At 42.5% G+C, this 20,021-nt stretch overlaps 1 protein-coding gene across 1 annotated transcript in view; it reads right to left on the minus strand.

The window, feature by feature from the left end:
- Positions 1-12,660: 12,660 nt before the first annotated feature.
- The window catches only part of LOC308328880 (coiled-coil domain-containing protein 172-like), a gene marked incomplete at both ends in the record, with an annotated part of 10,915 nt that continues 3,554 nt past the window's right edge, over positions 12,661-20,021 (minus strand). Inside the window, 5 exons of the mRNA XM_080782992.1 lie at positions 12,661-12,687; positions 13,386-13,473; positions 17,400-17,502; positions 18,096-18,197; positions 18,965-19,130. Coding sequence (XP_080639118.1) covers positions 12,661-12,687; positions 13,386-13,473; positions 17,400-17,502; positions 18,096-18,197; positions 18,965-19,130 — 486 coding nt within the window. The remainder of the gene's footprint in view (positions 12,688-13,385; positions 13,474-17,399; positions 17,503-18,095; positions 18,198-18,964; positions 19,131-20,021) is intronic.

Consider the following 20,021-nt stretch of genomic DNA (forward strand, 5'->3'; position numbering starts at 1 on the left):
CTTTTGCTGTGTGTGAAATTCCAGTGTCTCTTTCCACATACTTAATGAATTGACCTGCCTTTAGATTCTCACTGCAGTCTGTTCTTCTGATAGTAGGTTGTCGGTTGGATGGATCATTGGTCTGCTCAATGTTGTCTGTGTCATTATTAGAGTCCCCTGCAGCATTCTCTGTGTCAGGTACATCACTAGATTCAGTATCAGGTACATTTACAACATTGTTCATGTCACATTCTGCTGCATTATATTCTGTCTGACTTTCTTGGCTGTCACCTGACTTGTCAGTGTAGTGATCTTTGGCCTTGCGTAGTCTACAGTGATGCACCCGGACATAGGTGCCCCCATGTCTAACAAATATGACCACGCCGTCCCGTCCAATTACCACTCCAGGGCCTTTCCATTCATTGCAGTCCATTCTTTTGTAGTACACTTTGTCTCCAGTTTCGTAGTGTTCATCTGTGGGGCGAAGCTGTGTGCGTAGAGCTCTCCTGATTCTCTCAGAGCACTCTGCCTCAGTAAACGCTGTCCTTGCTTCATGCAATGCTGAAATGTGCTGTCCTACCCATTTACTTATTGTAGTGCCCTCCAGGGCAGGCGGTTTATCAACTAGCACAGAAGGTAGGTTTGGATTTTGCCCAAATACTAGCTGATATGGACTAAATCCATGTACATTCTGCATTGTATTCTTTGCCATGAGAGCCCAATCTAGGGCTGTTTTCCAATCACATCCACTGCTTTTCTTCACCTTTAACATTATCTCTGTAAGGGTCTGGTTATGCCTTTCACACAATCCATTACTCCATGGACTGTAGGCAGCAGTGGTTTTGGTTTCAAATGTTAAAGTTCTCTGCCATGTCTCTCATTTCCTCATTGTTGAATTCTCCTCCGTTGTCAAAAAAAAGTTTTGCCGGGGCTCCATGAACACTCACCCAGGAATGAATAAAGTGCCTCACAATTTCACTGGATTTTTTTGTGGTCACAATACTACCAGCACTGAACCTGGTGAAATGATCAATCATGTGAAGGTACCACAAATTAGGTTCTAGCTCATGCAGATCTAATGCCACAGTTTCATTGTAGGTTGAAGCCATTGGTAGACCAACTGATGGCTTTGGCTTGGGTTTGTTGTACCTGAGACATGTTTCGCAGCTGCTTACAATGTCATTCAAAATAGTAATGCTCTCATCATCATTACTTCCAGCACTAGTCAGTAATTTTTTAAGTTTATCAACTGAAGCATGTCCAAACTGCTTGTGAAGTTTCACCAAGGCTTTGTGTTTTTCATCTTTACTCATGTCATCTGTTATGGCCAGAACCTCATTAGCTTGGGGTTCATTCTCACAAGTGGCTGTGCAATCTCTGTCCACTATGCTGACACAGTAGTGTCCAGAGGAGGTGATTTCAAGGGGCACAGGTTCATGAAACATTGTGGCTTTATCATTCTCAATGTCAAGCACAGCTTTTGCCCTCTTAAGTGATGCTTTGCTTAGTAGTAAAGGAATGTCCACTGGGACCACCTCAGTCTCTATATGGCACTTAGTTTGGCCTATCTTAGCTGGGACTTTCACCTTTTTTGTAGAATGAACAACTTGACCATCACCAAACTTGAAAGCTCTTCTACTCTGTGTACTTTCCATTTTATTCCTCTCACTCTTCTTCAGTGTATGAATGTAACTGTCCAACCATTTTTCACCACAGACTGTTCTGGTGCATGCAGTGTCAATTACAGCTGAACCCAAGGCCTCCACCATGAATATTTCAGCATCAGATATTGACTCTTTAGAAAACAAAGTAATGTTGCACTTTTCAATTTGATCTGCCTCTGAATTTTCTTCCGTCATTTTCACATGCTCAGCTTTGTGTGGGCAGTCCTTAGCCCAGTGGAACGTACTCTGACAAATAGCACATTTTGTTCTTTTTCCATACCTGTCCAGTGGGTTTGAGCCAGTCAATGGCGCCCTCGCATGGTTGGTTTGGGGATGGAATTTGCTCCCGTATTTACCGTCTTTCCTCTGATCAACATACAAAGCATGCTCGTCTTGTTGCACTTGAATTCCTCCACTGCTGCTCGTGGATAACACAGTCTTGTCTCCAAAAATCCTTTTTAGAGCTGACTTCATGCTTGCAAATGTAAGTGTTGAACACGCTGTAAGAGCAAGCTGCTTATCTTTAACATCCAGATCGGCTGTATCCAACAACTTAAATGCTAAAACAGTATCAGGAAGAGTCATGTCAAATTTTCGCATTTTGTTGTACCTCTGCTCGAAATGGACGATGTAATCCGCCATGGAAACGTCACGTTCTCTCCGAGTCTTGTCAAAGTCCGTGTATGCGTCGTAAGCCCGGTCTTTTTCTTCTTTTAGGAATACATTATCCAATGCCTCTACAAGTGTCTTCATCCCATCATCTTTGTTCAAATCGTCCGCAGGTATTTCCAACGCTGTATCTCTAGCTCGTCCCGTCAGTGAAAGAGCAACAGCTAAAGCCTGTTTCTTCGGATCCAGTTCAGTGACACGTTTCCACATTTCAACTTCATTTTTCCAGCTCTCATAAGACTTCTTTTCTTCAAACGCCGGTGGGACTCTGTAGTTAATGTTGTTAGCCATCCTCTGCTACCATTGATAACTCAAAAACGACAACCTTCTTCTTTGTAATATGAAACTTTATATCAGTTGAACATAGCGTAAAACAACAACCTGGCCACTGCCATTGATTCATATAATAGACTGTCTGCTAAAGCCCTTGCATAGTGCAAAGCCCGCTGGGTAGTGGGATGTACCATAGTGACAGAACCGTAAGTACCATAATAGTAGAATGCACAAAAGAATATTTACAAAAATGCAACAAAGTGAAAACACCTTCCTTGTAGATCTTTGAGAACGCTGTTTTATCCCTTCTCCGTGTAAACAGGCAAAACTGTGAATCCGCAAAACTAATGTCATCATGGCTCACGTTGGCTCACAGCGCATACAGTATGTTTATTACATTGATGCAGAGCCATATACCGTATGATATAATGGAGTTCCTGAACAAGCCTTCCTCTTCTCCTACAAAGCACTGCTCATCGTAAAACCATGATGTAAATAATATGCCTTGTGATAGGGTCAGCAGCGTTTATGTAGCCTAATATATATATTATTTATAAAATATATAACCATCCCGTGGCGCGCTCTGCCTGCATGCTCTGGGCTGCCTGTAAGCCTGTCTGTCTCTCGATGCGTTGCAGCGTTAGTAGAAAGCAGGCAGCAAGCGACGGCCACAACCACGTTGTGTTCTGGAAGCGTCATTCAAATCCCCGATAGGGTTGCATGAAGGGGGAGCTACCTGGTTCTTCTTCTTATTACATGTTGGTTCACCTGTGTGACGTTAATGAGCGCCAGTATAATGAGTATACCAGTATAGGGGCGCTGTTGTGCCAGAAAACAGAGAGAGGGATAGTGCTGCACTGTTGCCTGCTAATGAGAGAGAGAGAGAGAGAGAGGTGGGGGGGGGAGTTGCACCACTCAGTTCACACTTTTCCCCCGCCATTTTGTTTTTGGCCGGCTCCCCTGTTCGTTTCTGTAGCTGTTGACTGTAGGCCAGGGCACACATGGTTTGGTCTGGTGTTTCACGACCACTTAGAAGGCAGACCGGAAAACACAGACTGACTTTTTTTTTTGTAACTTAGGGCCGATTCATACTACTCTATTGTACCGCTGTTTCGGCGCTGTAGTGCCGAAATGATTTCGGCTCGTCAGAAATTTTCAGTAGCACCGAAGAGCCGACGTTAGGGCGGTATACCCGACCCCCCCCCCCCCCCCCCCCCCCCGAACCTCAAATGACGTCACATCGTAGGCTCTACAGCGCCGAGCCGACTTTTATTCTGCTCTAAAATAGGAGTATGAATCGGCCCTAAGAATGTTTCTCTTTCTGTTCTTCAGGAGTGCCTCTCTGACGCTCTGATGGCTGGAGAACACAACACAATAAAGAGAGAGAGGTGTGTGTGTGGGGAGGGAGGGGGGGGGGGGGGGAGTATAATGAGGACAGAGGCACCAGACAACCATATGCTGTAGGATTATTTTCCCCCCCGCTCATATTCCCTCCAGCAGCAACATACATTTTTCTCTTATTCTGTCCCTCCTCAGACTCCCGATATGGGCTATCAAGTTCAAATGCAATGGCTGTCTGGCATGTCCTTGTCATTATGATTCCTGCATTCATCATTGGTGATGAGACCCAAAATGTAAATGTCAATTTGTGTGTTAGACATGCATTCAACCGCAATGTCATGCCACTCTCTGTATTGGATATGTGATAACCACTTAACCTATAGCTGAGACATGCGTTGTTTTGTATTTGTAACGATGCTTGTATTCCAATGACTATTAGAAAAAGACTTGTGTGATACAGATGTGTGTGGGGAGGAATCAATTAGCATGACAACTACATAGGGGAGAAAATATCATGTGATCTATATCATTCTGCATTCAGATTTATTGTCGGTGATGTTGAAGGGGGGGGAATACTGCATGCAAGTTGCCCACTACTGTGGAAGTGTGGAGGCTGAATATGTGACAATAGCCGCCCTCAACATTGCCATCAGAAGAACTAGTGAGGTGTTCAGAGTAAAAATGCGAGACCATGCAGTTCAACAACTGGAGTATACTGATGAATTGAGTAGAAAAAAAGTCTAACTAAATGCCAGAACTACAGATAAAGGCGTTGCCATTCATAGGGCAGATTAAAAGTGAACTGTGTGGGTATATAGCGTGACGATATAAAGCCTAATTTATACGCTGGAGTATGACGGTGTTGCCATCAGAAATGACCGATCTACAAGCTGACAAAGCCTAAATGTAGCTCAATATGGTAATAGCATTGGTATGACATTTTTTTTTTTTGTGATCAAGTTTTTTATTTGATTTTTTGTTAAAAGAAAGAAAGAAAAGGGGTTACTTTCCCCCACCCCACCCTCCCACCCCATACCTAATGTCATTGGTATGACATTAATGACGCTCCATATTATGCAGGAGGTCCATTTTGTGAAATTGAAAGACCTGAAAAACACAGGGATTGGCATATTATGCCAAAGACGTTCAGAACTGGAGCGTGCGAAAGGACAAATCTCAGTTAAGTGGACAACTCACGGCGCGATACTGGCCATAGGTCCATTTTGAAAGCTATATATTCTTTGTTCCTGAAGTTAAACATAAGACAGCAATTCTCTGAGTTAATGAGCTCAATCACTCTTCCCATAAAGGCTTCAATAATTCAACTGTCTGCACCCCCCCATCGTCGGACATCCATAATGAATAACATCCACAGTGAATTATTTACACACTTCGTGGCACTAGTCACTGAGTCACCCAGGGTGACTCAGTGAGGTGTGCGTGTGTGTGTGTGTGTGTGTGTGTGTGTGTGTGTGCAAGTGCGTGCGTGTGTAGCCGATTTGGGGCCTATACTCTCTGTTGACCCTCTCTGCGTTGTGTTTACGGAGTGGATTCGAGGTCACAGTTCAGCCGAAACTGTTGGCATATTTATTCCTTCTCTCAGCTGGCATCAAAGCAAGAGATAGGAAATGCAGGTTAGATGACGCCACTGCAGGAAGGAGTGACTTCAAAATAAAACACATGTATTGTAGCTCCCAAAACATTACAAAATAACAGTGACAATAAATAGTATAGCATGCGAGTGGATCTTTGGTGGAATGCATTCAATTATCTTATAATACCTGCTACACGTGCGTGCCCGTGTGTGTGTGTGTGTGTGTGTGTGTGTGTGTGTGTGTGTGACTGTGTGTGTGTGTTTGGGCCTTTCTTATGGAAAAGGCCCATGGCGGCAATATCAGTATAGCAACATCCAGTGTGCATGAAGATGACTGAGACTGAGAGGCACTAACTCAATAGTCAGCAGCGTGTGGTACCAGCGCCCCCTTCAGTACAGAGGAGTACACACACACACACACACACACACACACACACACACACACACACACACACACACACACACACACACACACACACACACACACACACACACACACACACACACACACACACACACAAACAAACAGGGAGGGAAGTGTAGATACCAAACACATATTAATAATTATTGAACAAATACAATAATATATACAGCATAACACAACATATCGCTCGCACGCGCACACGCAGAGAGGGGGAGCAAGGTCAGTGTGGCAACACAGCTGCTGAAGATAAAAAAATTGTACATATAGCAATGTTCCAGTTGTACATCAAATAATCTTGTCAAACTCTCGAGTGAAAGTAAAAACCTGTTCTGGGAAACCGTGTTGGTCAATGATGCTGTAAACTTTGCCCAGTAAAACCTTAAGGTTTCAAAATCTGGGAAAGGACAGTGTTGGTCAATGCATGTAAACTTTGCCTAGCTTACCAGAGTAAATAAAAACTGCCTGTCTGCAATATTTCCCTCTGTTCAGTTCAGTTACCCTGGAGAGACTCGTACGTCAACACAGCCATCATAATGAGAACATTACTGATTTGTCTGTGCTCACTACTAGCAGGTAAGAATATGTTAATATCCACTGTTGAATGTAGAATTGGTATGTGTGCGTGCGTGCGTGTATTTGGTCCAAAATATGGTGATATGATATCACTTTTAAATTGTATTGCTCAGCTCCAACTGGTACTCCTTTTTTTTCCCCAACAGCCACAAATCCAGCATCAGCAGTCGATGTGCGTACACCAGCAGAAGTGATTGTGGGGAATGGTACCACAGGAATACTTCAATGTTCCTTCAAGTCAGAAGAAGTAGTCAGTAGTCTTCTCGCAGTGACCTGGACCTTCCGACCAAATGGATCTGAATCAGTTCCCTATTCTGTAAGGCTGTTTGTCTAATATTGTCTCTTTAATCTTTTCCCCCGCAATTTAAAAATGTTCCTGCTGTCATTTCTATGTTGCTGACTCATGGAGTGAACATCCTTGGGGTGGTTGATGTTGTTCTATTGTTTTTTACAAATAGACTTTGGTTATAGCCTAGTTTAGCCTGGGATTGTCAAAATGTCCATGCATTGATATTATCACAAAGATAATTAGGATTGAAAAAAGAAAAGAAAATGCAAACATTGTATTTGTTGCACTTGGGTTCCTATTGGAAATGAGAGAAATGGGAACTTGATGGCTCAGTGTCTTGCTCAAGAGCACCTCTCTTACTTACTCACACCTCCTCAATTTCACCCCACATGGCTTCCTGTTAAATTTAGAATAGATTTTAAGATTCTATTATTTATTTTTTTAAATCTCTAAACGGTTTGGCCCCCCTGTATTTATCGTCACTCATGGTCCCTTACACCCCATCCAGGGGCCCTGAGGTCAGCTGACCAGCGGCTCCTGACTGTGCCCAATTCCAATCTCAGGTCCAGAGGTGACCGTGCCTTTTCGGTGGCTGGCCACCAAACTCTGGAACTGTCTACCCCCTCATATTAAGTCTGCTCCCTCCTTAGAGGCCTTTAAGTCTTTACTCAAAACCCATTTCTTCTCCCAGGCTTTCAATGTTTGACCTAATTAACCTGTGTACTTTTTGTGTTGCTTTGATTTTGTTTTACTATGTTACTCGTGTCATGTTTCCATGTACAGCACTTTGGTTGGCCCTCCTGGTCTTTGAAAATGTGCTCTATGAATACAATTAGATTAGATTTGATTTGATTCATCCCTGCAGATATTCTACTACGGAAATGGGAAGAGTTTCCCGTCCCCACGGTACAAAGAAAGGGTGCAGTTTATCGGAGACCTCGACGAGAACGACGCCTCCATTCATCTACTCCAGGTGGGGTCCGACGACGAAGGCACCTACTTCTGCGACGTGAAGAACCCACCGGATGTAACGGGCGCGCCGTCTCGCACAGAGCTCAAGGTCGCTTTGGGAGGTACAGTAAATGTGCCACGGAAACCTATAAATGCAAAAGCAATACATAACCATATAGGTATAACTGTATATGATCTGCCTGCCTCACGAAACACAATGCTGACGCAAATATAGTCCTGTATGTTGTTTGCAAATCCAAATCTTAAACCCATTCTTGGCCGGGAACTCCTTTTGGTGTTCTAAGCATGATGTTATACTTTAGCTAATTGAAAAAATAGCAGACCTACGAGCTTGTAGGTCTGCTATTTTTTGAAAAGTCGTGAAAATGTGGCGCAAAATGTATATTTCAGAGCGAACATTTTTAACTAAAATATTGGCTTCTGGGGGGGGGGGTCCCCGGAACTACATATTTTCAGATGGGGGGGTCCGTGGCCCAATATAGATAATTCTGGGGGTCCTTGACATGAACAAAGGTTGAGCACCACTGACATAGAAACATGGGTTTTTCAGAAAACTATTAGGATTTAGAAGCCTAGCTTTTTCTTAATCGACCTCAGTCCAAAATGGGTTAAATACCTGTACTGTACTGTACTGTATGTGTGTCTCAAATAACAGCCTCAAATGGGTTAATTAGAACCACTGGCGTGGCACAAAGCGTGTTGTGAGCTTGAGGATTGGCTATTTTAGGCAAAGGCAATTCGTGTACACGATGGGGTTGGTGGTGGTGGGGCGGGTGGTAGTATGAATACTGACAATATATGACAACTCACCCCGGTGCGTGGCTAGTTTTTCCTCCCGGAATGTTCCCCAGTGAGGGGGATAACTTTGAATAATGCTGTTGGCTGTTTGTATTCTTTTTTGGAAAAATATAAAAAGATACTCCTGTGGAAAGGCTATATTATTTTACTTATATTGACCCTATAAACAATTTAGTATTATTTAGTAGCCTATATGTATAAGGTTTTGCCCACTCAAATGGTACCTCGTCAGATAATCCCCACATATCCTACAACAACTTCTGTGAACAGACTTCACTGTTTGTACTTATAGGCTGTCTGTCTGCTGTCATGAAAGTTTATAGTTAGAGAAATTCAAAGTCCAGCCGTCTGCTGTGCTGTCCAGCCTCTCCCACCCCTCACTGGGGGAAAACTCTGGGAGGAAAACAGAAACGGGGTGAGTTGTCTTGTTACCGGTATAGTATAGATAGAGTAGACCCCTGGGGGATGCCTGTTGTTGTTGATGGCTGGATAGTGGATAATATTACACAGTTAGACGGTTGCTCTGTGCAACAAGTGGTTGCCAATTAAGCTGTATCACAAACATCCATGCGTGATTCACATTAATTCATCCAATGTTGGATCAGTTCAGTGGTGGAAGAAGTACTCAGACTTAGACGTACTAGTTACCATACGACTCCCCGAGTGACGGGGGATTATATTCTATAGTATTGCACTTGCCCATGGCCTATATATTGCACATGTGAAAATCAGACCAAGTAAACATTGGATCTGTTCATTTTCAGCTATCAGTGTTTTTTTGTTGATCTGCTTTAGTTTGTTCGTGGACTTCTCCATATATTGTTATATATAGATGGATCTTGCACAATGTGCTGTGGGTAGACTTGTGTATAGCCTACAGTATCTACAGTAGTAAGGCAGCAGCGTAGGCTACTTTATACAGTTAAAGAATTACCATATTATTTATATAGTTGAAAATGACTTTGCTTTCGGACAACAACTTTATAGGTTCAGAGGCTATAACATGCCCGTCCTCCCATTAGCCAATTTTAATATAACGGATTAGAGACAACCATTCTCTATTATGCATCGATGTCTGATATTCTTCTCATATTAATGATCATACAATGAAATCGAGAAACGATGAATGTTTAATTGCAGTATCTCTCCTCAACCTATCAGCGTGCCAAGACGACCCGACCAGCAGGTGCCCTGACCCAGTGGTGCCCGATAACGGTGGACTGGCATGTGTCACAGTCAACGCTTATCGCTACTGCAAACCTATGTGCAACAAAGTATGTCCTGCAAATAAAACAACGTTCACGACGTTCTTTAATGAAAAACGAGCAAACAAAACACACCAGGCTTTTAGATATTGACACTTACTTATTCATTGGATAGGCGTTGCCACCGGACTTTCATTCATTTCTCCGTGTATATACTTCCACAGGGCTTTGACTTTAAATTCCTCAGAAGAAGCCGATTGTATGAGAGGTGTGGCAAGGACAGTCGTTTTTCCTGGCAGACTGCGTACATAGGAGGGAACAGACTCGTGGAATGCATCGGTAAAAATCTCTTATTTCTTTTTGTTTTTCCCCTTGCATCTATATGACTGTTGAGGTTATAGCAGAAGCTATAGATACCAGGTACTGTGTTTCTTTATGGTATACAGATAAGAACCAGATTGTTCCTAGACCTTTCTATTATCTGACAGTGTTGTATTGACTTGTCTCGTATCTTACTTTTTCAATGGAATATATTCCATATTGACCTCAACCCGAAAATGCATTGAACTTCATGTTTTATATGCTGCATCATAATGAGCTTCAAGTGGAATTTGATTCTCGCTCCCTGTCTCCCATCACTCTCTCTCTATCTCTCTCTTTCTCATTCCCTCCTTCTCTAGAATCATCCATCGAGGTCTCAGGGGGTCCGACGGCATACTTTCCGCAGGACTGTCTGACATCCCAGAGCAGCAATAACCACTCCACCATTCAGACATTTATCGCTGAGCTGAAGGAACAGGGTGTCGCTGGAGCAACGCACGCCTGTCTTGTATGCGCATGATCGCGACAGAGAAAAAGGCACACTTTCAAACCGAGGACACGATAAGCCTGTAGCTTGTAGCTCTGTTTTCTACTCGGTAGACAACAGAGCTACAAGCTACAGTGGACTCTACTGTATGTCACGTCTTTATTACGTGGGGGTACTATAGTCCCAATAGGGGTACGTTGGTGAAACTCAGAAAAGTTCCTAATTTGTCTTTTCTTTATTTTGTCTGAGAAATTTAACCCACAGTCCTGAGATCTGATACATTTGGAAACTAACATACATACACTATAACTAACACGTTTTAACTAACAATCTTTTAAAGTTCATGCAATATATTGTCAATACAACCAACAGCCAATCTATATTAGCCACATGCCAATAAATGAAACAAAAAAAACAAAATTCTGAAGGTATCCAGAAGAATATTCTGTGCTGTTGAAGGGGGTATATTGCTGAAAACATTTTGTAGTGGGGGTACAGTAAAGAAAGTTTGAGAACCACTGATCTTGCACTGAGAATATATATAAACATATAAACGCAGATTAAGACCAACGTTTCGGCGATTAAGCCTTCATATGGGAATTTGACACTAGACGTAGTATACTCTAAAATGATTGGTTTCACAATACCAGTCATAGATGGAGCAGTTTGCATGTCATTGATACAAAATGGGCACGCACGCACGCACGCACGCACTGTGTTAGTGGTAGTTAGCCAATAGCCACTATACTTACCAAGATGGAATGTTGTCTGATTAGCTTGCTGACCAAAACAGCAGGTCGCTGGTAGGGATCAAAGAGTCAAATGGCATTTCAGGAGCTCAGCAGTTACGGTATTGAGTATTGACATCCCAAAGCAATCCATAAGCAGTCTCTTATCAGAGGCAAAAATGAGACGGAGAATGACGCTGCCATGACTACACTCATCATCAATTATGGTAATGACCGCCGCCGCAAGCCCATGGTCCCCAATCAATGAGACGTGAACGTGAACCATTTCTGGGTTATGGCTCATTTTTTCATACAAAACATGTTTTCATTATTTTCAAAAGATTAATCCGTTTTGGGTGGGAACCCCTTTTGGTGTTTTAAGCCTTCTGCTCTACTTTAGCTATTGAAAAATAGCAGATCTACAAGCTCTGTGGCGCGCTACGAGCTTGTAGGTCTGCTATTTTAGAAAAGTCGTGAAAATGTGGCGCAAATCTTTGAATATATATTTCAGAGCGAACATTTTTTACTAAAATATTGGCTTCTGGGGGGGGGGGGGGTCCCTGGAACTACATATTTTGAGATGGGGGTCCGTGGCCCAATAGAGATAATTCTGGGGGTCCTTGACATGAAAAAGGTTGAGCACCACCACTGACATAGAAACATGGGTTTTTCAGAAAAATGTTAGGATTTAGAAGCCTTTTTTTTTAATCGACCTCAGTCCAAAATGGGTTTTAAAAAAAAAGGCAGATAGAACCTCACTATACGCTTCACAATGCAATGTGTTGTTGTGAGCTTGCAGAATGGCTATTGTATCAGTGACCTTTAGACAGTGGTCTGCAGGATTACATGAGTGGTAATGTTACAGATGTACAGTACCAAGTAGGTGGTACAGTAGATTAGAAGACAAACAACACCATGAGAAACAATTAGGAGAAGTATTGTCTTTAATGTTGAATAATTTAAATTATACATAGCAGACATATTGATATGGTCAAACACTAACGCATACAGTATACCAACAGCAACTGCAGAATGATTGATATTGGAACATTTTATATTTTGCACACAGTGAACATAACATGTATAATCATGCCTTTATTTGACTATATAACAATGCTGAAACAATCCACTAGAGGTCACCATACAATCACTTTCTTTGGGAATTTGACCTATTGAGGGATTATTAGGCCCACAGAGCACTCTCTCTCTCACTCTCTGAGTAACAAACAAGACCGTGAACGTGTGTAAACACTTTGATTAATTAATGTTCAAACATTTGGATCAAAACATTTGGATTGATAGTAATAAGATATATCAGTGTAGGCACGTCCAGCATCATCACACTACTGTCTCTTCTGGCCGTCTAGTTTCTATAGGGGCAACAAACAAAAAAAGGATAATAAACCCATTACACCAAAGCAAAAATAATACTTTTCTGTCAAATGTGCACTCCAAATGAGTTAACCCATTTAAAACCCGGGACAGCATCTGTGTAATTTTAGATTTTAGCGTTGGCTATTTAAAAAAAAAGAAGCCCTTAAAGCATCTGCTATTTTTGAACTTTTTTTTTTTTAATCTTGAAAGTGTGAGAACTACTGATTTAGAAGGCATCAACAAAAGTGTTCCACTTCCATGTGGGTCTATAACACATTTTGGGGCGGGAACCCCTTTTGGTATTAGCATTATGTTATGCTTTAGCTATTGAAAAATAGCAGATCTACAAGCTCAAGCTTGTAGGTCTGCTATTTTTGAAAAATCGAAGAACGACTGGCATAGCTTTTTCAGAAAAATGTCAGAATGTAGAAGACATTTTTAGAATCTGATATGAGGTCAACATTGGATAAAGCCCTTTGAGACTGTAACAGTGAATAAGGGCTGATAAGTTATTATCAATAAGTTATTTAATAAGCTAAATATATGTGCGTGCGCGACTGCGCGCGCGCGTGTGTGTGTGTGTGTGTACATCAGTATACGCTGTGTATAGTGTCTGTGGACTATTACTGTTCAGTATGTACACTACGTACGGTATGGGAGTTTCTGTTTACATGCCGTGAAACCAGCCTCTTACCGTCTGCAGGAACTGTACCTCTGAGCCGAGTGCCTCCCGCAGAAGCTGGAGCTCTCCGTCCTTATGAATCTCCAGCTCCCTCTTCAGTCTGGAAAATCAAGCCAACCTTTACTGTATGTCACTTATTACTTTGAATGTGTGGCTGGCTGGCCGTACGCTATGCAAAATTCTGAACGTCAATTCATCTCCGCGGGGTGTAGTTGTCAAAAGGCTCATGGAGAGGCTCATCTAACCCAATCAAGCCTGATTGAATGGCAGGTTGTTCCCTGGCCACGCACAGGTGTGGGAGCTCGGTTATATAAGTGGCCTATAGCTGCTCTCATTTCCCAAAAGCCCAGATCACCAAACCACTAGCTGCCTGTCTCGTCTCCCAAACATAAACCTCCAAATTGTAACCAAACTTGGTTACAATTAGTTTGGTTACAACATTTAACCTGGATCGGGTGTTCTGGAGTCTGGACAATTAACCGCCTATAACGACCGACTCGACGTCGTGGCACGGCACTCGATCCCTCGGGTCGGCGGCAACACCTGCGGCGAGTTTGAAGTTGATTGGTCAGACAGTTCTTGAAATACGGACGGACGGATGGGCAGAGTATATATATACATACCGGTATACATATCGACCGCCAGTGACTTCCAGTATGAAATAACAGTTTTAAAGAGTTCAATTTCAAAAAGTATAAAACACAATATGTTTAGAAATAATACTTCCTTGTCCTAGTTACTGGCAGTGTGCAGAAGAAATGTGGCACTGATCGGTACTATAGTGGTTTGGGGGGATTACCCATAGCCACGCACACGCACTGTGTGCAAACATGATTATATGATTATTTTGGCACTGAAAAGGTCGAGAACCTGCACTGCTGTAAAAGAGGGAAAATAAACATGAGGTTGAACGTCGAACGTCTTTAGAAAGAGCTGAACGTCTTTAACCCGTTCTGACCTGAGATCAGATCCTAAAAAATGTCTTCTACATCCTGACAGTTTTCTGAAAAAGCTATATGTTTCTATGTCAGTCGTTCTTTGATTTAAAAAAAAAATAGCAGACCTACCAGGAACTATTAAGTAGCACGATACAAAATAGCTCTACTTCATGTAAGCAACTGAACTGCACCACGAGGGCAGACATGTTCAGTGATATCCACCATGGGAGCCAAGCAACATATACACAAGAACAGAGACAGAACAGACTGCACCACCAGGGCAGACATGACCGCAAAGCATGAGATCTCTATAGAATAGAAGCTTCTACGCCCAGTAATTCTTCAAACAGGATTGGAATGAATGTAAACAACGAACTTAACTGCTTAAGGGCTCCCCCGTTTGTAAGGTCAAGAATTGGTAGTGCGAGAGGAAAAAAGGACTAGATATTTTTTACTCTATATAAGATAAGACCTATATATGCATTGTGTTATATGCTAAATAAGAATGAAATGAAATGAAATACTCAAATATGAACCGACACTTAAGATAGGGATGGGAGATATATGGGACTCACAGACAAATACAATGATACTCCACCAGGCTTTTCAAAGCTTGCTATAATGCGTAGATCTCAGGACAGGCCTCTTACAAATTACTGCCAGCTAATTTTGGTGGTTTAGAATTACACGGTCAAAAGATAATTCCATGTAAAAGGGTGCTTTAATGATGACATAAATGTGCCAGGCATATTTATAATCTTTTCATATATACAGTACATGCAGTGTTTGCCTGGCACATCCCCCGCTGTACAGTATATGACAGTGAATCGCATACAGCAGTTCTGCACTGTTAACACATTTTAAAAGACTCCGGTACACTCGTTCAAATTGACACGCGCTCAATTTCCAGCGATCAATAAGTGGGGACTTAAATATACGTTTTAAAAGGGGAGGCAGCGGTGATTGAAGACCTGATTGATGGTTTCAGTTCAGGATGGATGGTCATAATAGTGAGCGCGAGGGGTCTCTCTCTCCAAAGCGACATCCTCAGCACTTCCCGGGGCTAATCAGTCTGTGGGTAATGGAGGGCATTTGTGGATGAACAGGACATGCTTAGCGCACACATGATTTAACCCATCTTGGGCGGGAACCCCCCTTTTGGCGTTTTAAACATTATGTTGTAATTTAGCTATTGGAAAAAATAGCAGATCTACAAGCTCACTCGGTGGCGCGCTACGAGCTTGTTTTTGAAAAACCCGTGAAAAACGTGGCGCAATTTATTTTTCAGTGGCCTCTTACATAAAGACGTCGGGGTCCTTGACATGGAATATTGAGCACCACTGATGCAGAAAACACAAGGTTTTTCAGAAAAACTGTCAGGATTTTGAAGACTTTTTAATTTCGATGTCAGGCCAAAATGGGTTAAGACAAGAGGAGGTGCGGGGAGGGGAGAGACGTTTAGAGACAGGGGAAGAAAACAAGGAGATGAACGGGGGGAGAGAGAAACCTGACAAGGAACGAGGAACAGGAGAGAGAGCGCAAGGAATAATGGTCGCCTGGATGGACTGTTTTGCATGTCAGTTTATTTATGAAAAGATGCAGGGGGCTAGCTGACCTTATAGTAAATCTTGGCTAATAGAGTGGGGTGGGTCAGGGGTTGTCAGAGGTAGTAACGGGGGCAATGTAAGAACGACCACCTCGTTTCCTTCCTGGGACTATACAGTATATTGATCTCCGATCCTTAATTAAATAAAGGAAGAGTGTGTGTTACTGTGTGTGTGTGTGTGTGTGTGTGTGTGTGTGTGTGTGTGTGTGTGTGTGTGTGTGTGTGTGTGTGTGTGTGTGTGTGTGTGTGTGTGTGTGTGTGTGTGTGTGTGTGTGTGTGGGGAGAGCCGGGGTGACACTCATCCAGTAGGAAAGCTTAAACATGATCGCTCCTCAGCTTCTCGCTTTAGAATGGAAAGAACGCAGGCACATAGCTTCCAACAAGAAGAAGACTACACCTATAACCTCATCATGACTATCATTGTTCACTTTGGAAAAAGTCAAAAACTTCCGGTCAAAAAAGTGCAGTTGCTGACCCTGAAAAGGTGTTTTTATATCCGTCTGCCGCCAACTGAATGACTTGTTAAACGTTTGTTTTCTTTGGTTGTCATATGTTGTTACTATATAGGTAGTGTTGGGAGAGCTACAGTAAATGACCTTTTCCATCCCATTGTTTGTGTTGGCTTAGGTCCCACTTACGGACAGTATGTTACGCGTTTTACCAAGGAAATAAAGGTTTCATTTTCAGCCCAAATGTTTAAGTTTTAAGTTAACTGAAACGTATTTATTGGTAAGAAGTTGTACGCAGATGCGGCACGGATGTGACTCCCCCACGTACCCTCGTTTATTCTCCCTTAAAAGTTTCCCTATAGCATCAATCACTTTTAGGCTTATATACTCACACTTTTCTTTTAGTTGCAGTGTTGAATGAATGAAGCGGGCAAAACAGATCAAAGCCTCAATTAAAGTAAATGGCCTTAATGCTTGGTTATTTACACTTCCAGATCCGGACTCTTGCCAGAATGGTGGGAAAGAGAAAGAGAAATTGATAAGGGGGAGGGGGTGCCCCGGTCTATTCAGCACTTCTCACGGGATGATTGGATTCCTGACAGTGGGAAGTCCCTTCTCTATTGTACATATAAATAACAACTTGGATTATAATGGGCCAAATGAAACATTGTACCACGCATGTGTTGTTACAGCGTGATATCTCCTCTTTAAGTTTCAGTTTCCTCTCTCTGGCTGTTTTCCCACTGCATTCACATTCACAGAGTACAACCACCCCATTGAGATGAACTATTAAAATGGAGATTAGTCAGAATGATTTCTGTGAATCTGTACAGCATATATGCACAAACCAGCATTGTCTTTTACTAATTAAACAACAATTTCAGCTAAACGTAACACATAATCTGAATGCTCCAAAGAAGCATCGTGATTGATTGTCCTCGCCATGTCTTCTAAATGCGTTGAATGTGGTCTCGTATTCAGAACCGACAACAGAATGTGTGTGCGTGTCCATGTGCAGTGGGATGATGCTCACCTCAGACAGGTGCTGTCAGTGAGGTGTTTCTGGCTGACCATCACGCTCTCCATTCTCAGAGATTCTGTCATTGCCTCGGCTTCTCTCAGCTGACTGTACAGGTCTGCAGTCAGGGCAGGCGCGCACGCGCACACACACACACACACACACACACACACACACACACACACACACACACACACACACACACACACACACACACACACACGCACACAATAAACTCACTGACATAACATACAAACGTTCCGGAGCACATTCATTTTCAAAAACACACATTTGGGTCCGTCTCCACATCTCACAACCAAATCATCGCCAGTAACTTCTACAACTTGCACAGTGGAAATACTAGATAGATACAGTATGAATGAATGAATCTTTATTTCCGTGTCTTGTCGTTAAGACCCATCCCTTTATACGGGATTATAAGACACCAAGAACATAAATAAACGATATCACGTTCACTTCTCTCACACAGAAGCTACACCAAGTATTTGGTCAAAACAAAAACAGAATAGAAATAAGCAAAAACATAAAAATAAAAATAAAATATATATCAGTATATCATCAAGTATCTCCTCAAACAAGGGATAATAGAAGGGAAATAACAGCCAGTCACAATCACATACTGTTGTCTTTTTCTCTCTACTCTAGTGTATATTATACGGTTGCGATTTCAATCTCTGTTGTAGTGTTTACCTTTCTTGATGTTTTCCAGACCCTGTAGTTCAAGCTGGAGAGCTCTCTTCTCCTCCTCAATGGTATTCATATAACGGTTGCTCTGACTCATCAGCTCCATCTCTAAAATGCAGGGGAAGACGAGGGAGAGGACGGAGGAGGATGGAGAAGGGGACAGTCACAGACACACACAGCTCCCCTCTACAGTCACAGACACACACAGCTCCCCTCTACAGTCACAGACACACACCCCTCTACAGTCACAGACACACACAGCTCCCCTCTACAGTCACAGACACACACAGCTCCCCTCTACAGTCACAGACACACACCCCTCTACAGTCACAGACACACACAGCTCCCCTCTACAGTCACAGACACACACAGCTCCCCTCTACAGTCACAGACACACACCCCTCTACAGTCACTGACACACACAGCTCCCCTCTACAGTGCTCTACTACTGAAAGTGACTATCATTTCTCTCCAAAAGCACTTGAATATGATGGAATATGACTAAAGCTCACATTTCACATCACAATAGCCCCCCCCCCCCCCCCCCCCCGCCCCCCCCCCCCCGCAAAATGAAAAAAAGTTTAGATTTTTTTATTTCAATTAATCAATTCGAATCGATTCATATCGTCAGGATTAATAGCGATATACGATATATTGTTACATGCCTACTAACCGCACAGGGAAGCCAGGAGTCAGTCTTAACCAGCCAAGCACGTGTTGGACTAGTACATCGGACCAACGTATGTGACCCTTTGTCAGGTAAGCACCAATCGTTTGAATGTCCTGTTGCATTCCAAGAATCGATAAAATGACAAGACCATGTAACCCTTCCCTTGAGAGACAAACCCCTTCAGTTAGGAGCCCTGGGTTCTCACCTCTGTATAAAGAGTCCACCTCTTTCTCCAGGTCCAACACCTCAGAGTGTGTCTGGCTCTCAAAGGTTGTCTCTCTTTGTCCATGCAGACTGAAGTCACTGTTGAACCTTTGGATGTCTCTCATGAACTTCTCCTGCTCTTGCTTAGACTGTGTTGCTAGCTTGTCCTGGAATGCACAAAGTGACATCCTCAGTTTAACTGTAAAAGTTTACCTGTGAGTGTTTAGTTTTAACTTTCCTTGACATTTATAACCAAGATACATTTATTTTCTTATTTCTGTGAGTGTTTGAGGCTGTGTATCTGAAATGTGTGTATCTTCTATAATAATAATAATAATAATAATACTTTATTTGTATAGCACCTTTCATGACATGAAATGCGGCTCAAAGTGCTTTACAGAGAAATGGAGAAAGAAAGAAAAGAAAAGCAAGGCATAAAACATTAAAGGTAATGGCAGTAATGCTATTATGAGGACATGAATAACAAAACATTTAAAAGATCAATTAAAAGAGTGAAGAAGTGGGTCTTGAGCTGTGCTTTAAAAATGTCTACAGAGGCTGCTTGTCGAAGGTACAGTGGGGAGTTTGTTCCACACTGTCGGCCCGTAGAAGTACTTCACACACAGTTGAGAGTGCCACCAATATTTTGTGGTCGTGTTTTCAAAGCGTTTATGCTAAAGTCAGTAGGCTACATTTCTACAAGCCATTATCGTAATTTCACCTGGCCACTTATCTGTATATTAAAAGTCAACTTCAAACTTTTTAACCTTCATTCTGTTCATATATTGTGGGAGGACAGGACATGTGAACATCTGACACTTTCCAGTGCATTACGTGTACTAGTCCTTCTGAATATATGAACACAAAATGATGTTCAGTGTGGGTAATGCCATGCAATAGATCACATTACTGACCCGTGTGGGTCTGTTACGCGGAAAAGTCTGTCCCAGTATTAATCTGTGTCTTTCCCAACATGCATTTCACTGGTGACCCGGAAGCCGTCTCAACATGCACCCGGAAGTGGACAGACAGACAGACAGCGATCGCTAAATTATTAG

This window comes from Protomyctophum bolini (genome assembly GCF_963924005.1).
Source record: "Protomyctophum bolini genome assembly, chromosome: 14".
NCBI lineage: Eukaryota > Metazoa > Chordata > Actinopteri > Myctophiformes > Myctophidae > Protomyctophum > Protomyctophum bolini.